The following is a 26,142-nucleotide window of genomic DNA, read 5'->3' on the forward strand; positions in this document are numbered from 1 at the left end:
AAAATATGTACATGTGTCAAATAAATTGATTAAAAAAATATTGAGTTAAATGACTGTTAAGTAGTAAAACTAAACGATTTCTGCAGATACGTTTCAAGATTTTCTTTTATGGAAAAGAAATGAACATACTTCTGTTCAAGCTCAAGTTATGTAAGACTTTTTCCTGACGTCGTTTGTATTTAAATTTCCAGACATTTGAAACTGAAATTCATTTATTTTGTATTTTGAGAAGCTTTGAAACAATGAACCTACCACACTAAATTTAATTTAAACGTTGGACCGAAACAATATAAGTCAAAGTTGACCAACACTCAATTAATTAAACATTTGCCCAAAGACGATGAGGATTCCGCAATACTACTTTCAGCAATGTGATGTAAATTTTAAAATGTGTATTTATGTCAATTAGGTTAATTTTAAAAATATTTTGTTTTACGACAAGATGTGTTTAGTAAACTGCAAAATAGGAGTTCAGAGATTCTAAGTGCATCAGTTTAAAATGTAAATTAAATACGTGTTTTAATTTTTAGCTGCATTAGGGAACTTATTTCTTCCTTGAGACACTTTAACTTTTTAAACAGCACTCTATATTTCAAAGTATAATTAAGCGAGTTCGACCAGGAATTTCTGTGAACTCGTGTTTTTATTTAAAGAAAATCGCACTATTGAAAAAATTCAAGTACAACTGAAACTTTCTAAGTTGAAGTTGCCCATTCAACTCAAACATAATTCGATCCAATCGAATAAGATTGTATCTACCAATAGCACAGCCAAAAATTTGCATTGCCTCATCCAGTTGAAATTTCTTACTACACTACTGGTAGATAGCATTCCATCGAATTGAACACAATCGAGTGGAATGTGCCATTAAAAAAAAAGCAAGTTACATTTAGTAACTTTTGGTCAACCTAATAATCAGATTTTAACAAAATTTTATTCCAGAAGTAATTTTTCCAAAAAATCATACTGGAATAACAATTTAGAAACAGTACCTAGTGAAATATCTGTTGCTCAATTTTTCACCAAGTGAGCATCCATTCATAACATCATTTCAGGGGCACATTCAACCAACATAATTGAGGATTCGGTTCGAATGAATTCTATCAACCAAAAGTGAAGCCAGAAATTTCCTTCACTCCACCCAGAAGAAAATGTCTGAATTGAACTTAATCGAGGAAAATATGCTTCTTAGTCGTCATTGAAAACTACACCGATTTGGCTCAAAAAAAGAAAATGTGTAAACGCTAAGACTCCACTCAGTCTACAAACAAAATTTTAACTTATTACGGCATACAGTTTTTCAGTTATGTGAGATACATTAAAACCAGGGGTGAATTTGTGCTTGGTCTTACTGGAACGCCGTTACTTTTAAAGAAAAATAATTCCGCTTCTACACAAAACTGGCCAAATATCGTTATTCAAACATTTATCATTAGCGTTTCCGGTACCGGAACATTTACGAATTCACGTCTGATACAAACGTACTTACTGACGTCACGAGAAAACTCGTGATAATGAATTCAGTAGTTTTCAAAAATGGGATTTTTGATCACCCGTACGTTCACATGCACTTGCAGACTTGTCGAAAACACTAAACATACATCAGGGAATCAGTTAAATGGAATTTTTTGGCCTAATTCAAATGAAATTTTTTTTTTTTTTAATTTAATGCATTTACTCCTGTACTTTGCACAAGGAAGAAAAACTAAATACTAACTAATTGGTAATTCCATCTTTGCAGTGAAGTTTCACAGAAAGGATTAGTTATAAAAGAATTTCATTGCATTTTAATAGTATAAAAGAACACTACTTTCTTTAATTGTCATTGATCATAAACCGAGCAGTAGACTACTGAGTAGCTAAGTAGTAGGAACGTAAACAAATTAGATTTATAGACAGTAATAATAAAGAGTTTGTTCTTGAGGAATTATTATTTTTTTTAAATAAATTTATATAACCATTTTTTGACATATTTTTGTTTACTTTTTACACTATTGACTGGCTTTAAAAACTTATTTTTGGAAATTTATCTTTCAAATTTAGTTGTAATTTCTGTAGTAAATATGATTTTGTACTACAATTTCCTGCTACTTTTTTTGCTCGTTTGTCATTTTGCTACAAACTATTCAATTGGTTTTGAGATGCCATTGGATTTCAAATTTTCATACTAATAATGCAGATTAATAATCATATTCACTCAAAGCCTAAACCCATCATCAAGCCTAAAGTCTCAACAAAAATGAATTTAGTGAGTATTTTTTCTTTTATAAGCTTCTTTTATACTTGTGTAGCACACATTCCAGGAGGATATTAGTGATCGGTAATTGTTCCGAAACATATCCTAAAAACTGTACTAAAACGTGTGCCACCAAATGTTTAGCGCAAGTGTTCAATAACCATTCTCCTACACTATCTATGAAATGTCTAAAAAGTGCGCTAAAAAGGATATACATGTTCCGAACAGTGTTTCTAAAAGTGTTTTGAAAACTGACCGGAAAAAGTGTTCTAAAAAAGGGGACAAGTGTACGTGTTCAAAAAGTATTATGACATGTGTTCCCAAAACGGTTCTAATAACTATTACAAAAATAGTGTTCTTAAAAAGGAGACAAGTGTACGAGTGCAAATAGTGTTCAAAAAGTGTTTGATTATTTGCAGTGTAGGTTTCAAAAAATTTTAAGGAAAAAAATAAGTATTCAGTACGTTGTAGAAACTTACGGCAAGTTGTATTTAAAACACTGAATGGATAAATAAATACGAGAGCTAAAGAGAGTGATGAGTCGTCGATGTATCTATTTTTTTAACGAAGATATATCAAAAATCGCTGGGAAGCGGAGAAAAATACATGGGGCCGCAGAAACATGTTTCTAACAGAGGAAACGATAAAAGAAAGAAAGAAAGACATGAATTAAAAGATTGTTATGAAAAGTCACTTTAGTAGTTTAATTTTCATAGGTAATGAACGGAAGTAAAACGAAACTTCAGCAACATATTTATTGTATTCAACAAATAAAAATATCAGGATAGAAATTTAAACTATAACAATAAAAAAAATGTTCAATTGTTTTTGGAACAGAAAGACAATCAGGTTTTTCATCAATATTTTTATTTAAAGAAGTAAAAAATAGGTATGTAGCCAAGTAGAGGGAAGGGAAGCGATCTCTGAGCTCTCTTTCTTAAGCTTAATTATTTCCGTAGTAGCATCAAATATAGTCAAAAAAAAATGTGTTTTTGGAACTTTAATTTGAAAAATTACAGCAGTTGAGTTCCTCAACTCCATCCCTTCCTCTTTCCAGAGACGCGATTTCTATTTTTTTCTTCAACAGTTCAGCTTTATTAATTTCATTCGTCTCTCACAACTGATAAAAATCATCCGCAAAAGCTACAGAGTGCCTTCAAAAAACATTTTTATACAAAGATAACGGATAGTGTGACTGTACCAATCAAAGCGAATAAAAAAAAGGACGTCAGCTACAGTATAGCGAAAACAATAAGCATTCTTGATTGCCTAATAAAATATTTTTTTAACGACATTATAAATGAAATAATTTTTCCTAACTATATATTCCTGGAATATTCCTGTAGATAACAGTGATTATTAAGAGACATCTGTGAAAAATTCGCAATGATACGATTAACATAAAACTTTACGAAGAAAAATAATAATTGTACCCAGATAGCAAACGTAACATTTGAGGAGTTTTCTTTTGAAACGGATTACATCCAGTTTTATACTTTTTTGGCAAAACGTTTTGCGCACAAGCACTAACTGTTAGAATTTCGAATTTTTCTCAATGTTTTGGTAGAATAAGAACTGACTCTTGGCATAAATCTAGTAATTTTTCCTCAATTTTACCAGACCTAAACTGACAATTGTATTTTGGATATATTCCTTTTTGGTGTAAAACAGTGGATATTATCCCTTTTGCAAAAAAAAAAAAAAAGATCTTCGATTCAATAAAGTATGAACAATAAAACCATCATAGGGATTCAAATAACAACGTTGTTGGTATTAATAGATCACAATTTCTATCACAACTAATCACAATTTTTCAATTAATCACAGTTTAAACATTAAATAATCATAATTTAATAGTAATATTAATTATTTAATATTGATTTAGTGATCATAATTTGAGGTCGCGCTTGCCTAACTGATAACAGACTTGCACAAGGCGCAAGGTGCTGCTATTTCTTAATACGGTCAAGTGTCACGCTTGATTGGAAACACTCAGCCAGTGCTTCGTTCCACTATTTTATTTGTGAACTACTTTGTAGTTAGAAGTGACAAATTCAAATTCGGATATGTGTCCTTTTGATATGAAACTGAAAGAGTGGGTACCGGCAAATAAGGGATAAGTTCAGCTTTGCTGTATGGTATGGTCATCTGGCTGTATGGATGCTGTATTGTCACCTGGCGAGAAATAAGGGGAAGGATATACACCGTTTAGGTGGTAAAACCAATGTTTACGCATTTTTTAACAGTAGATATAAATTACTTCGAGAGGAAAGAAATTCATGGATCGTAGGGCTTACATTAGAGATTTTGAAAACGAAAAAAAAAAATTGTTTTTTCAAAATCTGGATTTAATCCGTTTTGAAAGTAAACTCCTCATTTATCGTTCAAAAATAGTTGTCACAAAGTTAACAATCGCTTTAAAATATTTTTAAAGTGAAGTGACCTGGGTAAATGCTTACCCATTTCGGGAAATCCTGGGCATCAATGTCGTTGTCGTCTCTGGACGGGAAAGCCAGAGGATGCTGTCGAAGTTTTCGTGCTACTTCGTGAGACCTCTTCCTTCCATTCGTCCAGCCTCTGCTGTATTGATACGTCTGTCCTGCCGTCGACAGAGCCAGTTGCAAGACAACTAGCATTGTGACGGCCGTGGCTTTCTTCATCCCCAACATGATAACCTAAATGTTTTTTAAAAAATTTATTTAAGTACCGAGCTGTTGAATTTCTTCTGAATTATTAAGTCAATTTTTGGAGAAACTTTTTACCAAGTTGGTGGGATAAAGTGAAATATTAAGATAGTTTATCTTTTTAAAAAAAAATTAATAAACTATTTGTACTGAAAATCACAGTAAATAAAGAAAAATGAAAATAAAATTTACACTGAAACATAATTTTTTATTTTTGGCAGGAAATTTGTACCTTAAAAAAAATGGAAAATTTTCACTTTTTTTTCCACGGGACAAAGCGAAAAAAAAAATCTCATGAAGTATTCTCTATTTGATTAATAAATATGTTTTTTACCAAATAAATGAGTAAATAAAAGAATGAATGAATACATGAAAGAAAATGAATTAACAAACGAATAAAATAATAATTAATGTATGAGAAAAAAAATGAGTGAAAAAAATAACGATTGAATAGGAAAGTAAGTGAATTAATGAATAAATAAGTAAATAGCTAAAGAAAGGAATACAAATGAATTAATTCGTAAATAATCACGTAAGCTCTTTAATAAATGATTGAATGAATGAAATGAGTTATTTCACTTTGCCACCCAAGTACTTGACTAATTGTACAAAACATTTAAAATTTAAAAAAAAAACTTTATACGACATAAATAAAAAAATTTCCGAATATTAGTGTCTTTATTAATGTTTAAACTACGTATAACAAGAAAGTAATCATTTTACTATAACAAAAATAGTTTTTAACTTTGAACGAAATGTTACAATATGAGTATAAATTTTTGAAATTCGCTTGCATTATCATTTGCTTTGATCATCAGAGGTAACTTTTTTCTGAATGGAATAACCTATATGAGTTAAAAAGTTATATAAAGGTATTTTTATTGTAATTGTTATAGGCGCAGATACATTTAATTTCAAAGTTCACGAATGTTGATCCAGAGTCCGAGCTAAAACAAAACGCGATGTGTAAGCAATTCACAGAGACCAGAAAATAAAGAAAAGCGAGGAAAAGAGCCTCTTTTACAAAAAGTCACCGGACTTTGAAATTGAGTACATCCGCACCTCTTACAGCTACAGTGAAAATAAATTTTCAAAGGAAATTTTGCGTTATTTAATTCATTATAAATTGTGTTACCCGCAAATAAATAGTTTTTGCGATATGAAACGAAAACTGAAAAAAATGCACCTACAATGTAAGAGCGCGGCAAGAGTTTCCCCAACAACAAGACGAGAACATATATTCACCTTATAAAAATTATTTATAAAAAATGTGTTTTGTTCAAAAAATAGATGGAAGGTAGAAATTTGATACGTTTACTAGTTCCTTTTTTTTTTTTTTTTGACAAACGCTGATTTTAATCTTTCAAATAAAAGGCCTAATTTCTGCCGAACTTGAAGCCAATATGATTTACTGTGATATCATTTGAAAACTAGTGGGGTGGACTAGTTTTTGGTAGAGATGACTGCTCAAACGATTGTTTTTGAAAATGCTGTTAACAGATTTCGGCGCCAATCTAACTTTGAATTATTTGACAGTTTCAACGCTTGTAGCTCGCTGAAAAATGTAACTATCTCGATGGGAAAAAAAAACATATTTCATACGATATTGTCTGCTATTTTTTAACGTGTACTTATTTTGTTTGTAGATTTTCCGGGAATTCCAAAAAGCGGTCTTAATCTCAGAAATTTGTTTTTTGGCTCTTTTTTTTATATCTATCGTAACTCGGTTATGGTTACGAATTGGACAGGATAATGGGTGGTCCTATGCTCCACTTGCGCTCTTCTAACTTTCTTTCGTTTTTTAGAGTAGGTCAAATTCACCCTGATTTTATACATCTGTTATAAACCAAAAAATTATCACTTCAGGAGTTTCTAGAAGAACTTTAGATGTAAATTAGGGTATCCCCCCCCCCACGAAAGTCGGTTTTTCAAGTCCCTCTTGTATTTCGCTTTTTAGGTAAAAACAATAGCAAAAAAAGTTTCATATAAATTAAACAACGGCATCCCCGTGCCGACAAGCGCCTGAAAGTGTAAACCAGCCCTGTGTACTATGCCGAATAATAATAATAATAATAAAAAGCTTTTTTAGAAGTTCGAAATTTCATGCTGGTAAAACGTTGCTCCTACAGCCCCACGTGTACCACAAGAATATTTATCCAAATTAAAAAGTATTTAGGTGTTCAATTGGAGGCCTAAAATTTATTATTTTAAAAAAAATTGATTTTTTTCGATTTATCTTTCAAAAAATTACATATACATTTAATAAAATATCAAGTTCAAAAATGATTAGTGAACACATTTTCAAATCAACATTTGCAAATGAAAAATTAACAAAAATAATATATTTAAAATGAAAAATTTAACTTAACACTGAAAAAAATCCATATTTTGAGTACCATGTGGGAGCTTAAGTATTCCAAGAGAGCAAAAATTGCTATTTAACGCTAATTATCGACTCTACTGCTTGAATTTTTAGCTTGATAACTTCTTAAAATTTACTTTGCATTTTTTTAAAAAAATACATAGAAAAAAAATCAGTGTTCTGCAAAAATTCAAATTTTAGGTCTCCTGCTAGACACCTAAATATTTTTTGATTTGAAAAAATTGTGGTAAATGTGGGGCTATAGGGGCAGCGATGCATCAATATAAAGTTTCAAACTTCCAAAAAAAAAAATTTCGATTCGATCTAGTACACAGTGCTGGTTCACACTTTCAGCCTCGCGAGTCGGCACGGGTTACCGCTGTTCAAATTATCTGACTTTTTTTACAATGTTTTGACCTAAAAGAAAAAATATAAAAGGTTGCGCGACTTGAAAAATCGACTTGCGTTATTTTTGGGACACCCTAATGTACATGGAATATACCGACAGCCCCGTATACCATCCAGAGACTAAACTTTCGTCCTTGTTACGGACTCATCAATGTGGAATAGTCATAACCGAGCTAGATGCAGATGTCATCTCATTGAAGGTGAAATTGTAAACAAAGAGGTTGCTAAAATAAATTTAGCCCACCTTATTGCTTAGAATTTTAGATGGCTCATTTTGTTTTTCTTTATTTACCATGTTTTAAACACGTACCTCAATTTTCAATTTTATTTTGAAACTTTCTCGCATACTTCTCACTCGTAAATTTTAGATTTAGTATTTTATTTTCAGTTATTCCTTGGGGATGATTTACCATAAGTGATATGAGTCAACTAATGCAGGGTTTCTTTCTAGACTGTATTTGGGTTTTTTAAACTCTGTCGCAAGCTGTTAACGAAAATTCTGCAATTGGACTTGAGAGTCAAAATGAACAACCTTCATATAATCTATGACAGAAGGCCTAGAGACAGAGCTTGATAAATAACCTCTATTTCCGCCCAAAAATTTGTTGAGTTTAACAAGATCACCATAGAGTTCTCAAAAACAACAAACGGAAGCCAGAATGACCTTTAGATTCTGAAGAACTATCGGTGGAGATGTGGGAGAAAAATATCTTTGTTAATGTAACTTACCCTCTTCAAAATGAACTAATAGGACATTTACTCGTTGAATGTTACAGTACATAAAGAAAGAACAATATATTTCAGAATAAAACTTGCAATGAAACACTTATATTTCGGCAGTAAATTTCTACCTTCAAAAAAAGTGAAAAATTTTCCCTTTTTATTTTATGGGGCAAAGTGAAAAATCAAATATTTTCCATTAACTAATTTTCATTTGATTTTTAAAAATATTTTTGGTGAAATTAATGAGAAAATAAACGAATGAATGCAAAAACAAATGGATAATAAAAGCATAAAGGAAATAAATAAAAAACAATTAAATGAAAAAAAAGAATTGAATAAGTAAGAAATGAACTATTTCGCATTGCCCCGCATGCACTTGACTAATAAAAAAAGTATTTAAAATAAATAAAAATTAACATTAAAAAAATACGTCACCGAATATTAGTAGATCTCAGTTCATATTTAAAATGTTAATAAAAAGAACCTTATCGCTTTGAAAAGAAAAATTGACTTGCAACAAAATGTTAGGGTAGACCGGGGCACGTTTACGCAGTGCCCTTTTTTCAAAACGAATTATAACTGGAGTGCCAGTAGTCATAACAAATTAATGCTACTCCCTAGCAAATATTCTCACAAGTTTTTGAGCATTAGTCGAACTTCGGTCTAGCATGCAGAAAGAATAATATGTTTTCTACCAAGTTGAGTAAATTTTGTGTTGAACGTTTTGAAGCTTATTGTGAATAAATAATATTTAGTTAAGAAAAAACTTATATATAAAAATTTGCAGAATTTCATCCCTTTTTGAGAATTGTATTTGTACGAACTGAAATGTTATTAAATTTTTTTGCTCGTTGAAAATAAATCCTAACTTGGTGACGGGACAAGTTTGCGCGTTGAACGTCGGAGCACCTTTACTGTGTCTTACTCAAACGTGCCACTGACACGTTTTTCGCTCCAAACTATCTCACATTTTTTTAGTATTTTCCGGCTATTTAGTTTTCAAAATTACCATTTAATTTTTAATCAAGTTACACATTCGTATCTTATAGCTTACAATCATATAGTGCTGTCTTCAATCCCCTTCAGCTTCAACTTTACACACAATTCAGTCTGTAATAAATTTGCCTAATTTTAGCGTTAGTAAAATATTATGTTCAAAACACTAACAGAACCATGTTAGGTGTCAAAATAAATATGCGTAAACGTGCCCCGTATCTGAGGCAAGTTTACGCAACCGACTTGGAGTCAAAAATAATTTTTTTAACGGTTAAAAACACTAGCTGAGCAACAACTGAATATACTAATTTTTACTCCATTAACTGCTTCATAAAACCGCAATGTCTAAAATTTCCTAAGTTAAAACATAAAAATTAGAAAAAACATTGAAAAATAATCGCGTAAATATGCCCCGGTCTACCCTACAATATGAGTAATCAAATTTAGAAAATTGCTGGTAGTATTGCATGCTTTGATCTTCAGAGGCAACTTTTTCTGGATGGTATAAACTATATGTGTTACTATATAAACATTACCAGATAGTTGGCGCAAAACAGAGAGCAAAAATTTCACTATTTCACCTTTGCCCCTCATTCCTCACATAGCAGTGGCAAAACTTCCACTGCCACTTCTCGTAACTTTTTATACGGATACTTACACCGCATAGGTGGGTCATTCTCCAGAATGAGTAGCTTTTGTACGATGTTTTTTTTTTTTTCTTTTCAATTTCAAAATCTTTTGTTTCTTCTCTTTTCTTTTTTTTAAATTCTTACATGAAAGTGTTTCCTACTAGAAGTAACCATAAACAATGGCCCAGCTAAGTTCCAATTATTTTACTCATAAATAAAAAAAAAATACCTTGTTCACGAAAAAAAAACTTTTAATGCCTTAAAATAGAGGCCAATTTAATATCAAAGAAATAATTTAGTTAACTGTGCTAACAATGAGCTATTTTAATGATTAGTGCGAATTTAATATTTAGCACTCTTAAGAGCAGGAATTTGAGAAACTGTCACGCCTAGCATTATGGGTTGATTCATGCCATTTCAGATTTTCTACAAAAAAAAAATTATTACTTGTCTTGTTAAAAGCCCAAATTCAGAATTTTTTGTTCTGAAGTTGGGCTGTTCAGTTTTTAAAGGCCCATAAAGGTCAACTTGCGGCAGCAAAAACAGAGCGGATTCTTGAGACATGGTAATTGCTATGAGCCACCATTGTTGCCGAGAACAATTTGAAACCAAATTCTTCTTAGGTATGAAGGATTGAATGTTCAAACTTTACAAAATGAATGCTAAATTTGTGGCGAGTTGTTACCGCAAGGTCAATGGAGGTCATGAAAAAGTGGCATTTTTTATGTGTTTTATCATTTTTGAGGTTCAAAAACAGATTGTACCTTTCAGCTGCTGCGGCCAAAGTACTGTCGCCTTTTTTTTTCTTAGTTGAAGCACTCAAGAAGAAATTGCTTTTGATTTTGGTTTCGCCGCGTGACTTTTCATCCTTTTTTTTTGGCTTTAATGCCCAGCCATATTGTGAAATCTGACTTGAAAACATTGCATAGCTACTCGATGCAGTAGAACTTTCACAAGAGTTGATAATTGGATAGCCTTTTTTTTATTTGTAATAGTCTCCATTCTCTTTTTGCAACTATATTTTTAATTTTATCCATTCTTGAGAGAAGTTTAGAAATTTTGTACTCGCCTCTTACTATATTAATTGATAATTCATCGGCAGTTTCAAATGTGCAAGTACTTTTGTCTGCTGGACAAAACCGTAAGCTTACGAATTTTCGGCCAATACATAAAGATTTCTGGCTCTGATTTCTGTCGGACTTTTTTTCTGAGCCGAATGGGCGAATTATTTGAAAACTGCAATTAAAGTCCAAGTTGCTATACCAAAACCTATTTCCCTGAATTAATTTCGAAATACTTCCAGAATATCATAGCATTATTTTCAAATTTGATAGAATGGTATGATTGGATATCTGGTATTTTATTTCTTTCAATGGAACATTCTTCTTTACTAATTTCAATAACTGAAGTTTTGGCATTTCTCGAACGTCCTTTATAAGTAAGTGCGTTATAGACATGTTTTGCTGATGCTACATCATAACCTTCAATACAATAACATTGAAAATGTTGACTAAATCACTTTGCACTTAAATATACAAAGTTTAAATGTTATTAATGTCTAATGTTAAATTAAATGAAGTTGCAAAGTATCATATATGTGTGTCACAGAACAATAAAATATCAATTTATATTGCAAACTATATTATTAAAATAAGTAATTCAGGCGAATAGTATGAAGAAGCAAAAAGCCATGACGACAAAAATAGGCAAAGTTTTTTTTTTTTTTAATTTAAAGCACTTCACCTCAATGGAATTTACTGTTTTGGTAAGACCAATAACAGGGCAAAATAATTATTTCAATATGTTATTCTCGCAAGGCAGTTTGAATATCAGTAAAATGTGACATTTTCTTCATTTCGGACTAATGTAACTAAAAGCACATTAAACTTGCCTCTGGTTAATTATGCATTTTTTAAAGTGAGTAATCTTATCTTTCAAGCCACAGTACTTTTGTCGTGGCAACTGAAAGGAGCAATCTGTTTTTGGACCTCAAAAATACTAAAAAAAGGTCAAAAATGCCACTTTTTTGTTCCTTCATTGACTTTTCGGTAACAACTTGCCACAAATTTAGCATTCATTTTGTGAAGTTTGAACCTTCTCTACTTCATACACAAAAAGAATTTGAAGGCAAATTGTTCTTGGCAACAAGTGTGGTCACAGCCATTTAAGTGTCTTAAAAATCCCGCTCAGTTTTTGCTGCCGCGCGTTGACCTTTAAGGGCCCATAACTGAACAACTCAACTTTAGAACAAAAAATTCTGGATTTGGGCTTTTAACAAGATAAGTAATAATTGATAATTTTTTATGAGGAAATCTGAGATGGGATGAATCACAAGCGTGACACTTTCTCAGATTCTTGCTCTTAATTAAAGTATGGTATTTTAGTTATCCTTTCAGTTCAAATTTGTGTTAAAAATAGTATAGTATTTAAATATTTCCAAATAAGTAAATTTGGGAATACACTGGTAATTTATAATTTTGGTAGACAGTCTAAGATTGATGTATTTCCCCCTTATCATTTATTCTGACCTCAGAAACAATGAAATTGATAAGGTCAGTCACGGAGGTGAGGAATATTCAATTAATATAGGCCTAATGGAAACATTTTTTAAGAAAGGATTTCTTTTCTTTTTTGGCGCAATCTGCACATGATAAGCATATGAAAACATGTGCACATCTTGTTTTACATTAATTTACATTCCTGAAATGCAGGTTTACGGATGTGACAATTCCCAATAACCACACTTGGTTTTTAAAAGAAAACCTATCTTCTTGTTTTTCAACAAAAATCTCACCACTTCTTTATGTCTGAAAATAAACAAGGGGACTCCCTTGTAACATGGGAAATCTAATGGCCCGGAAATGTTATCTCCCCATATTGACGCCGGCCGTGAAAGCCTTAAACAGTATTAAACTCAAATTTGTTTGTAAATAATCCATACTAATATTGGCCAGTCTAGGGCTAAAAAATATGGTTTTTTTTTAACTTTAAAACTAGTACCTATTGATTTTTTCCGTTGTTAATGAATATGTGGAAAGCTGGAGATATGGCAAAATTCTTATTTAACTTTTTTTTTAAAGAGATTAAAAAAAAAATATTTTATCATTTTTTTTTTCCTTTCTTTTATACAGAACTGTACTAGTTCCAGAAAAATTCAGGACAAATTAAAATCAAACCATCTAAATCTTTTTTGCAACAGATACTCTGACACCATCCCATCTCTGAGATGATCTTCATTGAAAAAGAGATCTGCTACAAAATGGTGGAAGGAGTACGTCAAAAAAATATTATTTATGCATCTTACTAATTCTTGTTGAATAAATTTAAATATCCCCCCCCTAAAAAAAATTTGATGGCGCAACTTGCGCCATAATCCCTTCCTGTGGGCACCCCTGCTAAATCATAATATTAAAAAATTTAATATACTTAAACATTTAGCATTTGAGACGCTTGTTGAAGTAATAATGAACAAAAAAATATATTTTTTCAATTAAACAGGTTATGAAGGAACATTAACTGTCACACAAGATGTGTGACATGCCACGGTGGTGAGAATTCACATGCTGTGAACCAAAAATATATTAATATAAAAATTATTTTTAAAAAAATTGTTGGTTTGCTTAAATAGATATCTTTTTGATGTAATTAAGGAACAGTTTACTTAGTAATGTTTTTAAAAGTTTTTTACTGTAAAAAGCGTGTGACAGAAAAGTTACACTTCTTGAAGGAAATGACCCAGGTGTTGTTTCGTCTCCTGAATGCTATCTCTGTTCCACAAGGGAACGTTTTGAATTTAATCATAATTTAGTGCCTTGTCTTCAGGACAAACTTTTTATAAAAAAAAAGAAAAAAAAATCTCTTTCACGGCAGGTGGCTGGTTAAAATAATAAAAAAATGTATTTAAAAAAACTTTGACTCTAATCCCCCCCCTCCCCCACTAATTTTTGTTACACGCTGCGTGGGTGGATGAAGGGTCGAAAAAAAAAAGAAAAATATTAGCGTGATAAGTTAAATGACTAAAAATTATATACTAACATTAAATTAATGAGAAAAAACACGTAGCAAATTCCCCTCCCCCCAGATATGTTGGGGCGAATGTGGTGCCCCCCCCCCCCCCGGGTTGAAATATCGCTTACTAAAATTAAAAAAAATGAACACTTTCGTGGGGAGGGGGGAATTTTACAGGGTATTTGTTTAATTTTTTGACTGCCAAAAAAAAAAAATCCTCCCCCCCCCCAATAATTATGGGTCATTTTGTCAAAAAGAAAAGTTTTTGTTCCTCTTTATTTGGTCCGAGTCGAGTATTATTCGAACTTTCGCATGACCGCTTAAATTGTAAAAAAAAAATTTGAAAATATTTATTCGACAAAAAAACACGTAGCACCCCCCCCCCCCCTAGCTATGTTGGGGCAAACGTGGTGTCCCCCAGGGGTTAATTATCGACTGATTAAATAAAAAAAGTGATCTCTTTCGTGGGGGGGGGGAGAATTTTACGGAGGATACATTTAATTGTTTAAATTGAAAAAAAAAAATCCTCCCCCCTCTTCAGTAAAGTAATTATGGGTCAATTTCACAAATAAAAGTGATTTCAGCTTAAAATTGCAATAACGATTTTTTTTTACTAATAAATTTTAATGCGTTAATCCGATGCATTAAATGAATTTTAAAAATAATAATTTGGTAATAAATGTAGATTTATTTACCTTTAGCGTATTGGTTGTGATAGTGTCTATCTAATTTGATAAAAATTTTGCTGTAATCTCGATGATATCCATCCGCTTCTGTTAAGAACTCGGAAAAGGGCTCTCCAACCTACGGCCCGCAAACAGATTTTGTCCGGCCCGTGGGAAGTTTACATTTTTTTTTTCGGAACAGATACAGTCTCGTTAGAATATAATTGAGACATTATTTTTAATTACGAATAATTATTTAAAATCCCTTTACCGTCAATTTAAATCGTTTTTTAGTCATTTTTTACCGTTAAATGGGAAAATGGATTCCCAACCACTTAAAAAATCTATCTAGAAGAGAGGACGGTTTTCGCTCAGGTTGGCTTTTTTATTTGCTAATATCACGAGGGGTTTGGCTCTTTTTTTCTAAATTTTTATCTGTCAACCCTGGTGTAGAAATGTAAATTGATGTTTCACACGCCTCACGAAGTTCGTAGAAATCGTAGACATTATCTTTTATTTTTATAGCGTTATTTAGTATCACAATGACTTCTTTTAAAAAAAACGGAAAGTTGAGTACCGTATTTTTAATAAACAGTGGACACGTGATTATTTTATGATCGACAGCAATAATAAAGCATCATGTAGTATTTGCAAAGAGACTGTCGTTGCTCTGAAAGAACTTAATGTCCGTAGACCTTATGATACAAGAGCAAATTTTACAGTTTAACTGGTAAACTACGAGAGAATAAAATTGCTTCTTTGAAGAATTCCCTCCAAGTCAGCCAAAAAATATATATATTCGCGATATATGGGTGGAGGGGGGAGGGTAAAGATAAATAGACCATCTGAGCTAAAATATTGTTGGAACGGCCCGCCTCGTCACCATAAATTTACCATGTGGCCCGCGAGTGAAAAAGGTTGGAGATCCCTGAGCTATAGCGACTTCACTGTATTGGGTGTTGGCCTGTTGATCACTGCCGAAACTGCCCTCTAAACAGCAAGAAGAAATCATCACAAGCGTCTACTTTCGTCTCCTTTTTTTTCCATACTAAGCACAGAAGGGTAGAAGCAGATGTACGGACGCTGAATTGCTTCCTTTTATTTTGAAAATAATTCAAAATTTCTAATTTAAATTCAATTTTTTTGTCGAATAGACCCATACTTACTGAGGGGGGATTTTTTTTTTTTTTGCAATTAAAACAATTAAATGTATACTCTGTAAAATCTCCCCATACGAAAGTGATCATTTTTTTTTATTTTATCAATCGATAATTCACCCGTGGGGGCACCACGTTCGCCCCAACATAGGGAGGGATTTGCTACGTGTTTTTTTTTTTTTTTTTTTTTTTTTTTTTTTTTTTTTTACAACTTAAGCGGTCATGCGAAAGTTTGAATAGTACTCGACTCGGACCAAATAAAGAGAAACAAAAACTTTTTTTTTAACAAAATGGCCCATAATTACTAGTGGGGATTTTTTTGGCATTCAAAATAATGAAACAAATACCCTGTAAAATCCCCTCCCCCACACACACGAAAGTGATCATTTTTTTAAATTTTAACAAGCGATATTTCACCTCACGGGGGCACCACGTTTGCCCCACTATATCTGGGGAGGGGGATTTGCTACAAGTTTTTTCTTATTAATTTAATGTTATTATATAATTTTTAGCCATTTAACTTATCACGCTATTTTTATTATTATTATTTTGACCTTTCATCCACCTGCGCAGCATGTGACCCAAAATTAGTGGGGGAGATTAGAGCCAAAGTTTTTTAAACACATTTGTTAATTTTTTAACCGGCCACCCGCCATAAAAGAGATAAATCGCGTTTTGGGGGGGGGGTCAGCTCTTGGTCAATTAAGGAACATTCTCTCTCATTCTCATATTTAACTTCATTTTTGGAAATTATCCATCAAAATCATATAAAGAAACATTAGATAAAAATCATTTTAGCTAATAGTCAAATATTCATCTTTTGAACTCGACAACTGCATGATGTCAAACAATTTAAAGATATTTTTATGCTTGCTAGTTGGGGAATGTGGGGCAAAGTGAAATAGCAGGACAAAGTGAAATGGTGAAATATTTACTCCGCTTTTAGCGCTCTTACCTAGCAATATTTTAAATATAGAGTAACATATAGGCTATTCTAGTCAAGAAAAAATTGCCTCTGAAAATCAAAGCATATGATAATACAAGCTATTTTCGACAATGGAACTAAAATTGTAATACTTTGTTGTCGGTCAAAAATTTTTTGATACTATCAAATGATAAAGTTCTTCTTATTAACGTTTTAAACATTAATTGGGGCCTTCTAATAGTCGGTGCAGTGTTTATTTAGTTAACATTTAGCTTATTTTTATTTTAAATATTTTTCACAATTATTCAAGTGCATGCTGGGTAAAGAGGAAAATAATTTTCACAATCGAAAAAAAAAATTTATTCGAAAAATATTTCATTTTTCACTTTGCTTCCATGAAAAAAAAAGTGAATTTTTTCCACTTGATTTTGGAGGCACAATTTTACTGCCAAAAATAAAAAGTAATGTTTCAATGAAAGTTTTATTAATAATATAATGTACTTTATGTACTGTAATTTTCAAAACAAATTTTCAATTTGTTCATTTTGAAAAGGCTCAGTCATCATAACTATTTCACTTTGCCCCACGTACACGCCATTTAGATCAAGTTCTTTAAAAAAAAATCACGAATTTCAGTTAAATGTAGGGGAATGTGGGACAAAGTGAAATAGCGGGGCAAACTGTAATGATGAACTATTAACACTGCTTTTAGAGCCACCTCTCTGATAGTATTTTTACTATGTAGTAACAAATTAAGCTACCCCAGTCTGGAAAAAGTTATTCTTAAGCATATGATAACACAAACAGTTCTGAAAAAGTAATAAGCATATTGTAATATTTTGTCATTCCAAAATTCTTTTTGTCATTATAAAATGATAAAGTTCCGATTATTAACATTTTTTTTTTTTTAATTTTATTTGAGGCCTACTAATATCCGGTGCAGTATTTTTTAAGTTAATATTAAGCTTATTTTTATTTTATATGCTTTATTTAATTAGTAAAGTTTATGCGGTGCTAGGTGTTATAGTTCATTTTGTTTTGTTATTCAATTATTTGATAAATCCCTTATGAATTCAATACTGATTAATTCAATTACAATCTTTCATTTAACAATCCAATTATTTATTTATTTATTAATTTTATTATTAATTCACTATTTTGCTCTCTCATTTATTAGTTCTAAAACATTAATCAATTAATTTGTTATTTATTCGATTATTGTTTCGCCATCTATTTATTTATTCATTTATTATATTAGTTCGTCATTCATTTGGTTAAAAACATTTTTAATAATAAGATATAAAATATTTAATTAGAGAAAAGTTTTATTTTTCACTTTGCTTTATGAAAAAAAAAGGAAAATTTTCCACCTTTTTCTGAAGGTACAAATTTACTGCAAAAAATAAAAAGTAGTGTTTCAATGCAAGATGTATTATAAAATACTTTGTTATTTCTTTATGAACTGTAATTTTCCAAATAAAAATCTAATTTGTTTATTTTGAGAAAGGTAAGTTATCTTTACTATTTCACTTTGCCCCACATTCCCAGACATCATGACAAATGTCTATAAATTTATTAATCAATTCCTTATTTAAACTGTTTTTTAACAATAACTTCAACCAATAAACAGTCATTTCTGTATGCAATAAAAGGCGAATCCCTTCATAAAGAATATATCTCTTTCAAAAAGTCAATGACGCAATGAGTTTTAAGAACATTTTGACAAGTTCGATTGTTTGAAATGTTCTTTAAACTAAATGTTTTTAACGGAAGCATCACCAAATTGTTTAAGAATTAATCAACTTCTATCTAGATCGTAATATTATGATTTTAATTACATCTCTATATTTATTTAATGTTAAAAAATAGTTAATTCATAGATTAAAACTATTTTAATGAATATTTTGGAGCAAACCATCAAAATGAACTGCCCACTAACTGTTTTCACCCACATTTTGAACATTCGCGTCAACGCAAAATTTCTTGTTTTGATGAAAATTTTATCAGTTACAGTGGCTGCCAAAAGTGTTCGTAGACTTTGAAATTTTTCAATAATACCAAAATGACGCAAAACTGAATTCGAATATGAAGTCCAATATTTTTTCACATCATTCCTATGTCATTCTAAATAAAACCCTGTATTTTTTTCAAAATATTGATTTATCTTCTTTTTGAAATGGATCGAAAAACGAAGCGACAGAGAAATAATACCCCACAAAATATTTTCGAATAAATTCATGATTAAAATTATTATATGTCATTTTCTTAATTATTTTTGCATTGTGTTGACACTTAAAAGTCATTTGACTTTAATTTTTTGTTCATTTATTCCTTAATATTGTGCTTATTACTATAAAATGGCAGGTATTCGTAAAAAACCACAAACACCATTCGAAATTCAATTTTATTCCTCACAGTAGCGTTAAATTGGTTTGAAATGTCTCTAAATTAGTTAATTTATTCCATTTCATAGTAAATGCTTGATAAAATGCTTTAAACAAAAGAATCAAACCGAAACCAAGGTAAGAAAAGGTCAACAGGCAAAGTTGACAAAGCATGATCGGAGATTTGCAGTTAAAAAATTTATGAAAAATACACATTTGAGTGCTGTAAAAGTTTCTGCAGAGTTAAATGGAACTTTTTACATTTAATTTTCACCTAAAATTGTTCGCAAAGTTCTCTGATTAGCTGGATTAAATGGGACTTCTTTCCGCAGAAATTTTCTTGGCCGTGCGAAAAACAGTAAGCTTACGCTTTTCGTCACAAAATCAATGATAAATAAGCTCAAAACGTTTTGGAATTACGTCTTACTTACAGATAAAAATGAATTCAACATTTTGGGTTAAATTGTTGCATAATTGTAAATAGAAAAAAAATTAGGAACTTAATCTTAAGAACTTAGTTGGATCAGTTAATCAGGACGGTGAAGGTGTTCTTGTGTGAGGGTGCATATCAGCATCAGGAGTTAGTAGTTTGGAATTTTTTGATGAAATAATGAATCATGCCGTTCATTTAAATATTTTATAAACCAATTTTAAACTCTTAGCTAAAAATTTGGTTATCGGAAATAACTTTGTTTTTCATCAACATAACGGTAAGAAGCACACGGTTTTTCATGTTTGCGTCTAGTGACTCGGAAATTGTCCTAAAGTTTAGAAAATACCCCTCAATCTCCAGATTTGAACTTAATGTAACATATTTAGAGACATCTGGAGGCTTGATTACGAAAATACGGCTTCGAAATGAAAATAGAGTTAAAACAGTAAGACTCGACGTGTGATTGAACACTTACTCAGAAATTACGCAAAAGAAGAAAGAAAAAAGAATGAAATCTATTCCTAGACGTCTAAAAGGTATTGTTGATACTGCATGATATTCTACTAAATAACAACTTAATAAAAAGTTAGATTATTCAATAATATATAGACATTTTTTAAAGTGCACAAAGAATTGTGAGATAAAATTTCCGGCACTTTTTGGTTTTTTGATTAATTGAAAATTAAGTTTCAATAACTTTTTTTAAATTATGTAGTTTTGTTGAAAATTGATCATAGATCTTATAATTAAATATCTATTCCGAAATATTAATTCTAACCAATGGATAGGGTCCTATTTCATTGAAAGTCGCAGGTGTACGAACACTTTTGGGAGCCACTGTATCTAAACAATGAATAAATGAATAAACTAAAATTTTAAAACAATGAGCTATTTTTATACATTTTGTCCCTCAAGGACTTATGTAAAACAAAATAGAGAACTAACGACAGAGACAAAGGATTGTCAGGAAAAGAAGAATCGTAGGTTAATTTAAAATGTAAATTATATTATTTTTTCGTATTTTAATGCTCATACAATAATAAAAAGGAGAGGGACGCTTTTAAAGAGCAACATTTATTTCTCTAAACTATTCGCTCAATTTAAACTTGAGGAAATTGAATTAACCAATCAATTAAAATCAGAGCGCTTTTTTAAAGTTTCACAAATTTCTCATTATTTCAAAAAATTGATCCTGCTTACATTCGTTTGAACGAGTTAATAAATATTTATTCGCTGAGAAAGGAATCAGCTTTTGAAACGATATGAAGCACTGAAACATTGCTTAATGTTTCATTTCAAGTGCTCAAATAACTTATATTAAAAATATTTTAACTTCATTAATTTTTCCTAACATTTTTTTTAGTGAGAAACTCGAGAAATTACTTAAACTGAACTTTAGGTCTAAAAAATTTCTATTTTAGCTCTAAATTCTTTTCCGCTTTAGAAATAATTTCGCTCTAGCGTACTTCTCCGAGTCAATTAGGGAGAAAAATGTTCTCTTACCTCCTGCAATGAGACGAGATGCTTTTGATGACCCCCGGTGAAGAGTTCTCAGTCTATCTCTGAATTTACGTATCATTCCACCTCCATTTATGCAATCACTTTCACCATTTTCCACACCGGTATCACGTGGGTGACGCGGAGATCTCCGATTGGCGGAATCTAGCATTTACAAACTTTTCTTTACCCCCAAAGGCAAATAAGCAGAAATGGCGCCCGTTCTACAATTAGCAATTGGACGGTTCGCTATTCAAGACATAAGAGCTTTTTGGAAATAATTTTCTCTATTTTCGAAAATCTTGTTTTGCGTTTAAAGGAATTAGTTCAGTTGATCAAAAAGGTATTCTTGATTACAAACTACAGCTGTTTTGTATTATGTTCAAAAAATTGAATCAAATATAAAAACTCTAGCAAAAAGAATTTGCATGAAATATCGCTAATATTGTACCAGAATCAAACTAATGTAGGGGAATGTGGGGCAAAGTGAAATAGTTTTAAGATGACTTACTTTTTTCAAAAAGAAAAAAATTGGAAATTTGTTCTGAAAATTAAGAAGCATAAAGATAGAACACTCTTGCAAGAAAATTTATTTTTTGCAGTAAATTTGTACCTCCCAAAAAAGGTGGAAATTTTTCTTTCCTTTTTTTTTCATGGGGCAAAGTGAAAAATAAATTGTTTTTCGAATGAAATATTTTTAATTCGATTATTAAAAATATTTTTGATCAAATGAAGAAAAGGAAACAATAAATGAATTAATTAATTTTTGAGAATTAATTAATTTTTGAGAAAAATCAATGAGTAAAATTGTGAATGGATAAGAAAATAAGTAAGTGAAGGAATGAAAAAGGAAACTATTAATTGAAAGAATTTAAATGAAATAATTAATAAATAAATACGTAAGGGATTTGAATAAGTAACTGAAATGAACTATTAAACTTTCTCCTTCCACTTTGCACCGCATGCACTTGACTCACTCTACAAAGTATTTAAAATACAAATAAGCTTAATAATAAACAAATAAATACTGCACCGAATATTAGTAGGTTTCAATTAATATTTAAAATGTTAATAGCAAGAATTTTATCATTTAATAATATGAACAAAAACATTTTTTTTTTTTTGACTTACAACAAAATATTAAAATAAGAGCATCAATTTTTGAAAATTGCTTGCATAAACATATTCTTTGATTTTCGTGAGGTAACTTTTTCTTGACTGGAATAGACTACATGTGTAACTATATAGTTAAATTATCAGTTAGGTGGCACTAAAAGCGGACTAAAAACACCATTTCACTTTGCCAAGCCATTTCACTTTGCCCCACATTCCCCCACATAAATAAAAAAAAATAAGGAAACTGGAGATATCCAGTTCTGAGAACCCTTTTTCCAATTAAAAGGAATTATTTCATCTTGAAGTGATTGCGAGTTTATCAAGAAATACGACTATATTTTTTCTTTTGAACTACTTGCGAAATCAAAGTGTAGATTTAAAAAATGCTCAAAAAGTGCCCTGCTTTCTCCACTGCTTTAATCTTTCCCTCAGACGACTCGGGTTCTATCCCACATTGTTCATGGGAAGAACTTACCACTTCTCACGTGCTATATGAAGATTATGAGTCTACACGTTAAATCGTAGGAAGTTTTTGGAAGAAAAGCACGTAAAATATATTGCTGACAAGCAAAAATACAAAACAACATTAACAAGGGGAAAAAAAACGAATTATAATCATCAAATGTGATAATGAAATGAAAAACTATAATTTTAATATCTCTAGAAGTTTCACTACGATAAGAGAACTTGAAAGTTTGGTATCTAAATTTGTGATTCAATGAAATTGGAAGAGCAAAAAAGTTTTTTACAACACGCACACACACCGCTAGTTTAAAAAGCGTTTAATTTTAAAACATACAGAAACTTGAATTAAATCATATAGGGAATGTCCGTAAATGTCGCATTTTTTTTCTACGTTTCTGAGCCCCCCCCCCCCCCCCGTTACAAAGTGTCACACTTTACCCCCCCCCCCCACATTTGTCACAAGTCACACTATTTTTTCTTTAAAAACTGCATGTTGTTGCTCTTCTTGTTTCCCCCTACCCTTCCCTTGTCGCAAACTGCCACAATTTCACGAACCCTACTCTCCCGTCAAAGTGTGCCATCAATTGTGGACAGCCTTTTATACATAAGGGTGTTCCGAAAATTTGCTATTTTCGATAAACGACATCTAACAGCGAAAAAAAATGGGTTTCGACATGCGGCACTGAGGGAAAATAAACTTAAAAATAAATAGATATGCCTTTAAATTGCGCATTAGCCTCAATGCTTGAAAAAAAGGGTAAAGAAAAGGATCCCTTTACAGTTTCTAGTTCGAGCCTAAACCGTAAAGTTTCTTTTAATTAAACAAAACTTGATTTTTTATGCTTATTTTGCACATTGCAATATTTCTTCTTTTACAGTCCAGTTCTACATCTTGCATGATAAATCTGTATCTTAGAGCCAGACTCCAAAAACTGCTGATCCAAAAACTGCGATTTTCCGATCATTAGTGCATTGTATGTAAAAGCCTATTCCGCATCGACCCATGTGAACGTAATTCTTGAAAAAAAAAATCCTTTTTAATTTTCTGCTTGGGTTAAAAGAGCGCGCTTCCCATCCTTTGCATGCGCGAGAAAAACGTTTTTCCTTCCTCTTGTAAAATTACCATAATACAACCCAAATTCAAAATAATAGAATACTTTCCACTTTTTGGAAAAAAGTTTATTCTAACCATATATAAGGGAAAATTAGGTATTTAAATGAACGTGCCACCTTTCTTAGACCTTAAAGTGCATTTCATTTCAAATGTACTCAATTAAAAATAATCTCAGACAGAATAATCCAAAAGTTTATAATGATGAAGATTTTCATTGAGTCAAAAAATTAGAATATTCAAATTAAAGAAGGGAAAACACTTTCAAAAGAAGCAATATCAATAGTATAATGCATCATTTTTTGCTGGATTCAAATCTTTAACCCTTTCTCACACGGATTCTACCATCTGTTTACCCCCCATTCATCTTCTCTCTCTCTAACAGTTTCCTTGCCCTCTTCAATACGGTAATGAAATCAATTTAGTTGACGGGCCCCAGGTCTTGAACCGCTTTCTTTAGTTTTGACGGTACCACAAATTTTTGATTGTATTGAGATTGGCAGAATTGCTTGACCAGTTTAAGACCAAAATTCTTCTTTCTGTTTAAAATCTATGAGTCGATGTAGAGATGCGACACTGAGTAAGAATCTTGCTGAAAGATAAAATGTGTCACTAAATGTGTAACTGCTGTGCCTCAGATGAAGTATCATGCAGTATTATTGATAAACAGCGGAAGTCACGCATTGTTTTATTTTAAGATATACATAACTTCAACATTCCAGCAGCCCTCATGCACCCACAAATCAAGAAGTATGTGTCAAAGTGGAGAAACGTCTTCCACAAGATTTCTCATACGCTTTTCTTTTTAAACGTCAAACTTGAACACTTTTTTTGTTCACAGATATTTCAAAAAAAGATTCATCACTGAATATAATACTATTTCAACCTTATTGCCCTGTCTGAGCTTCTCTTTGCTCCAGGAGAGTTATGCACATTTCTGCTTTATGTTTATCTTTGGTCTTACTTCGTAGATCCGCAACTGCAACTGCAGTTTGTGCAACTGTCCAAGTGTAGTTGGCGTGGATAAGATAACTATACATTCTGTCCAACACTTATGGACGTAGAAATATTTTTCAACGATTATTTACTGCAATTTACTTTAATTTGGGTTCATCTCTGTCAGGTGTTACAATTTTTCTACCTCGTTTACTTCGGTTACTTTTTAGTTGGTCAGTCCTTCTATGTTTCTTTAAAATCTTAGATACCATAGATTGTAAAACGTTCATTTGAAGTGAGTTGGATAGTTTTTTCTAACTTTAAGAATTGATATAATAATTAACTTCGTTTTTTTTTTCCTATTTATCCTCTTGACGACTCATTTTGAGCAATAAAAGGCTTTTAAAAGAGCGCAAAATTTTCCGGGCACCAAGCTCCACACTTGTGACAAACTATAGGGTAACAGGTATGCAAATTTTTTCGCTACATTTTAAACTTCACATTGAATGATGAATAATTGTTTATTCTAATTTTTTTGACCCATATAGAAAATGTATCTAATTTTATATTGTGGTAATGATCCAAAAATTGTTAAAATAATATTTGAAAAGTTGTTTAAATTGATTTACCCATTCATGAATAACGATTTTTAGTCTTTTTAATTTGCAAGCGTTCATTTTTCCCGACTCAACGACAAGTTTTGTTCAAACAGTTCTGATATTCCATTATTTTGAATTTGGGTTGTATAACTTACGTCCTTCTGGCTCTGAGGTACAGAAATGTGCACTCTGCAGCTCTACTGGTTAAAACAAAGCTTTCCAAATCGTGAACTTTTAAACCGTTAGTATTGGTTAAGGTATGCTAGTCGAGTTCTGCGGCCATTAAAACGAAATAAAAAATAAATGCAGAAAACCGGTATTACCTTGAACTATGTAATTGAAAGACAAATGTTCCTAGCCCAGTTTAGAATGGTTTGAAGATTGTACTTCAGCTGTATGCATGTAGGCACCATTCTTTTTTTTTTTTTTTTGAAAATAGACAGCTTTCTGAATTTAATTGGGGGCTAAATAACTAAACTCTTCTATTCTTTCTCAATAAATTATCTAACTCTACTAACTTACTTAACTTTTTGACATCATTTTACACCTACGTCTGGCGTTTATAATACACTCCTGTTTGCGAAAATTGCAACACCACGAAGGACTTACGCGAGTGAGCTGAAAATTGCAGGAAATGTAAAGTAGGGCATGATATGCAAATGATTAGAATTGCAGACCGGTAGCGCATGTGTATGCTAAGCAGCGCCCTCTGAACGGCGGATCGAACCGAATATAAATGGACGGCTGTAGCGAGGTGTGTATGATTATCGGTGATTATATGCTAAAGTAAACGTTAACTGAATCTTTA

At 31.4% G+C, this 26,142-nt stretch overlaps 1 protein-coding gene across 1 annotated transcript in view; it reads right to left on the bottom strand.

Annotated features, from left to right (window-relative positions):
* LOC129219314 (uncharacterized) overlaps nucleotides 1-21,182 on the bottom strand; it is a 58,343-nt gene extending 37,161 nt beyond the window's left edge. Inside the window, exons 1-2 of the mRNA XM_054853662.1 lie at nucleotides 21,114-21,182; nucleotides 4,696-4,911 (exon numbers count right to left, since the gene is read on the bottom strand). Of these exons, the coding sequence (XP_054709637.1) occupies nucleotides 4,696-4,905 (210 nt within the window). The 5' untranslated portion in view covers nucleotides 4,906-4,911; nucleotides 21,114-21,182. The remainder of the gene's footprint in view (nucleotides 1-4,695; nucleotides 4,912-21,113) is intronic.
* Nucleotides 21,183-26,142: the final 4,960 nt, after the last annotated feature.

The sequence above is a fragment of the Uloborus diversus genome, chromosome 3, assembly GCF_026930045.1.
Source record: "Uloborus diversus isolate 005 chromosome 3, Udiv.v.3.1, whole genome shotgun sequence".
NCBI lineage: Eukaryota > Metazoa > Arthropoda > Arachnida > Araneae > Uloboridae > Uloborus > Uloborus diversus.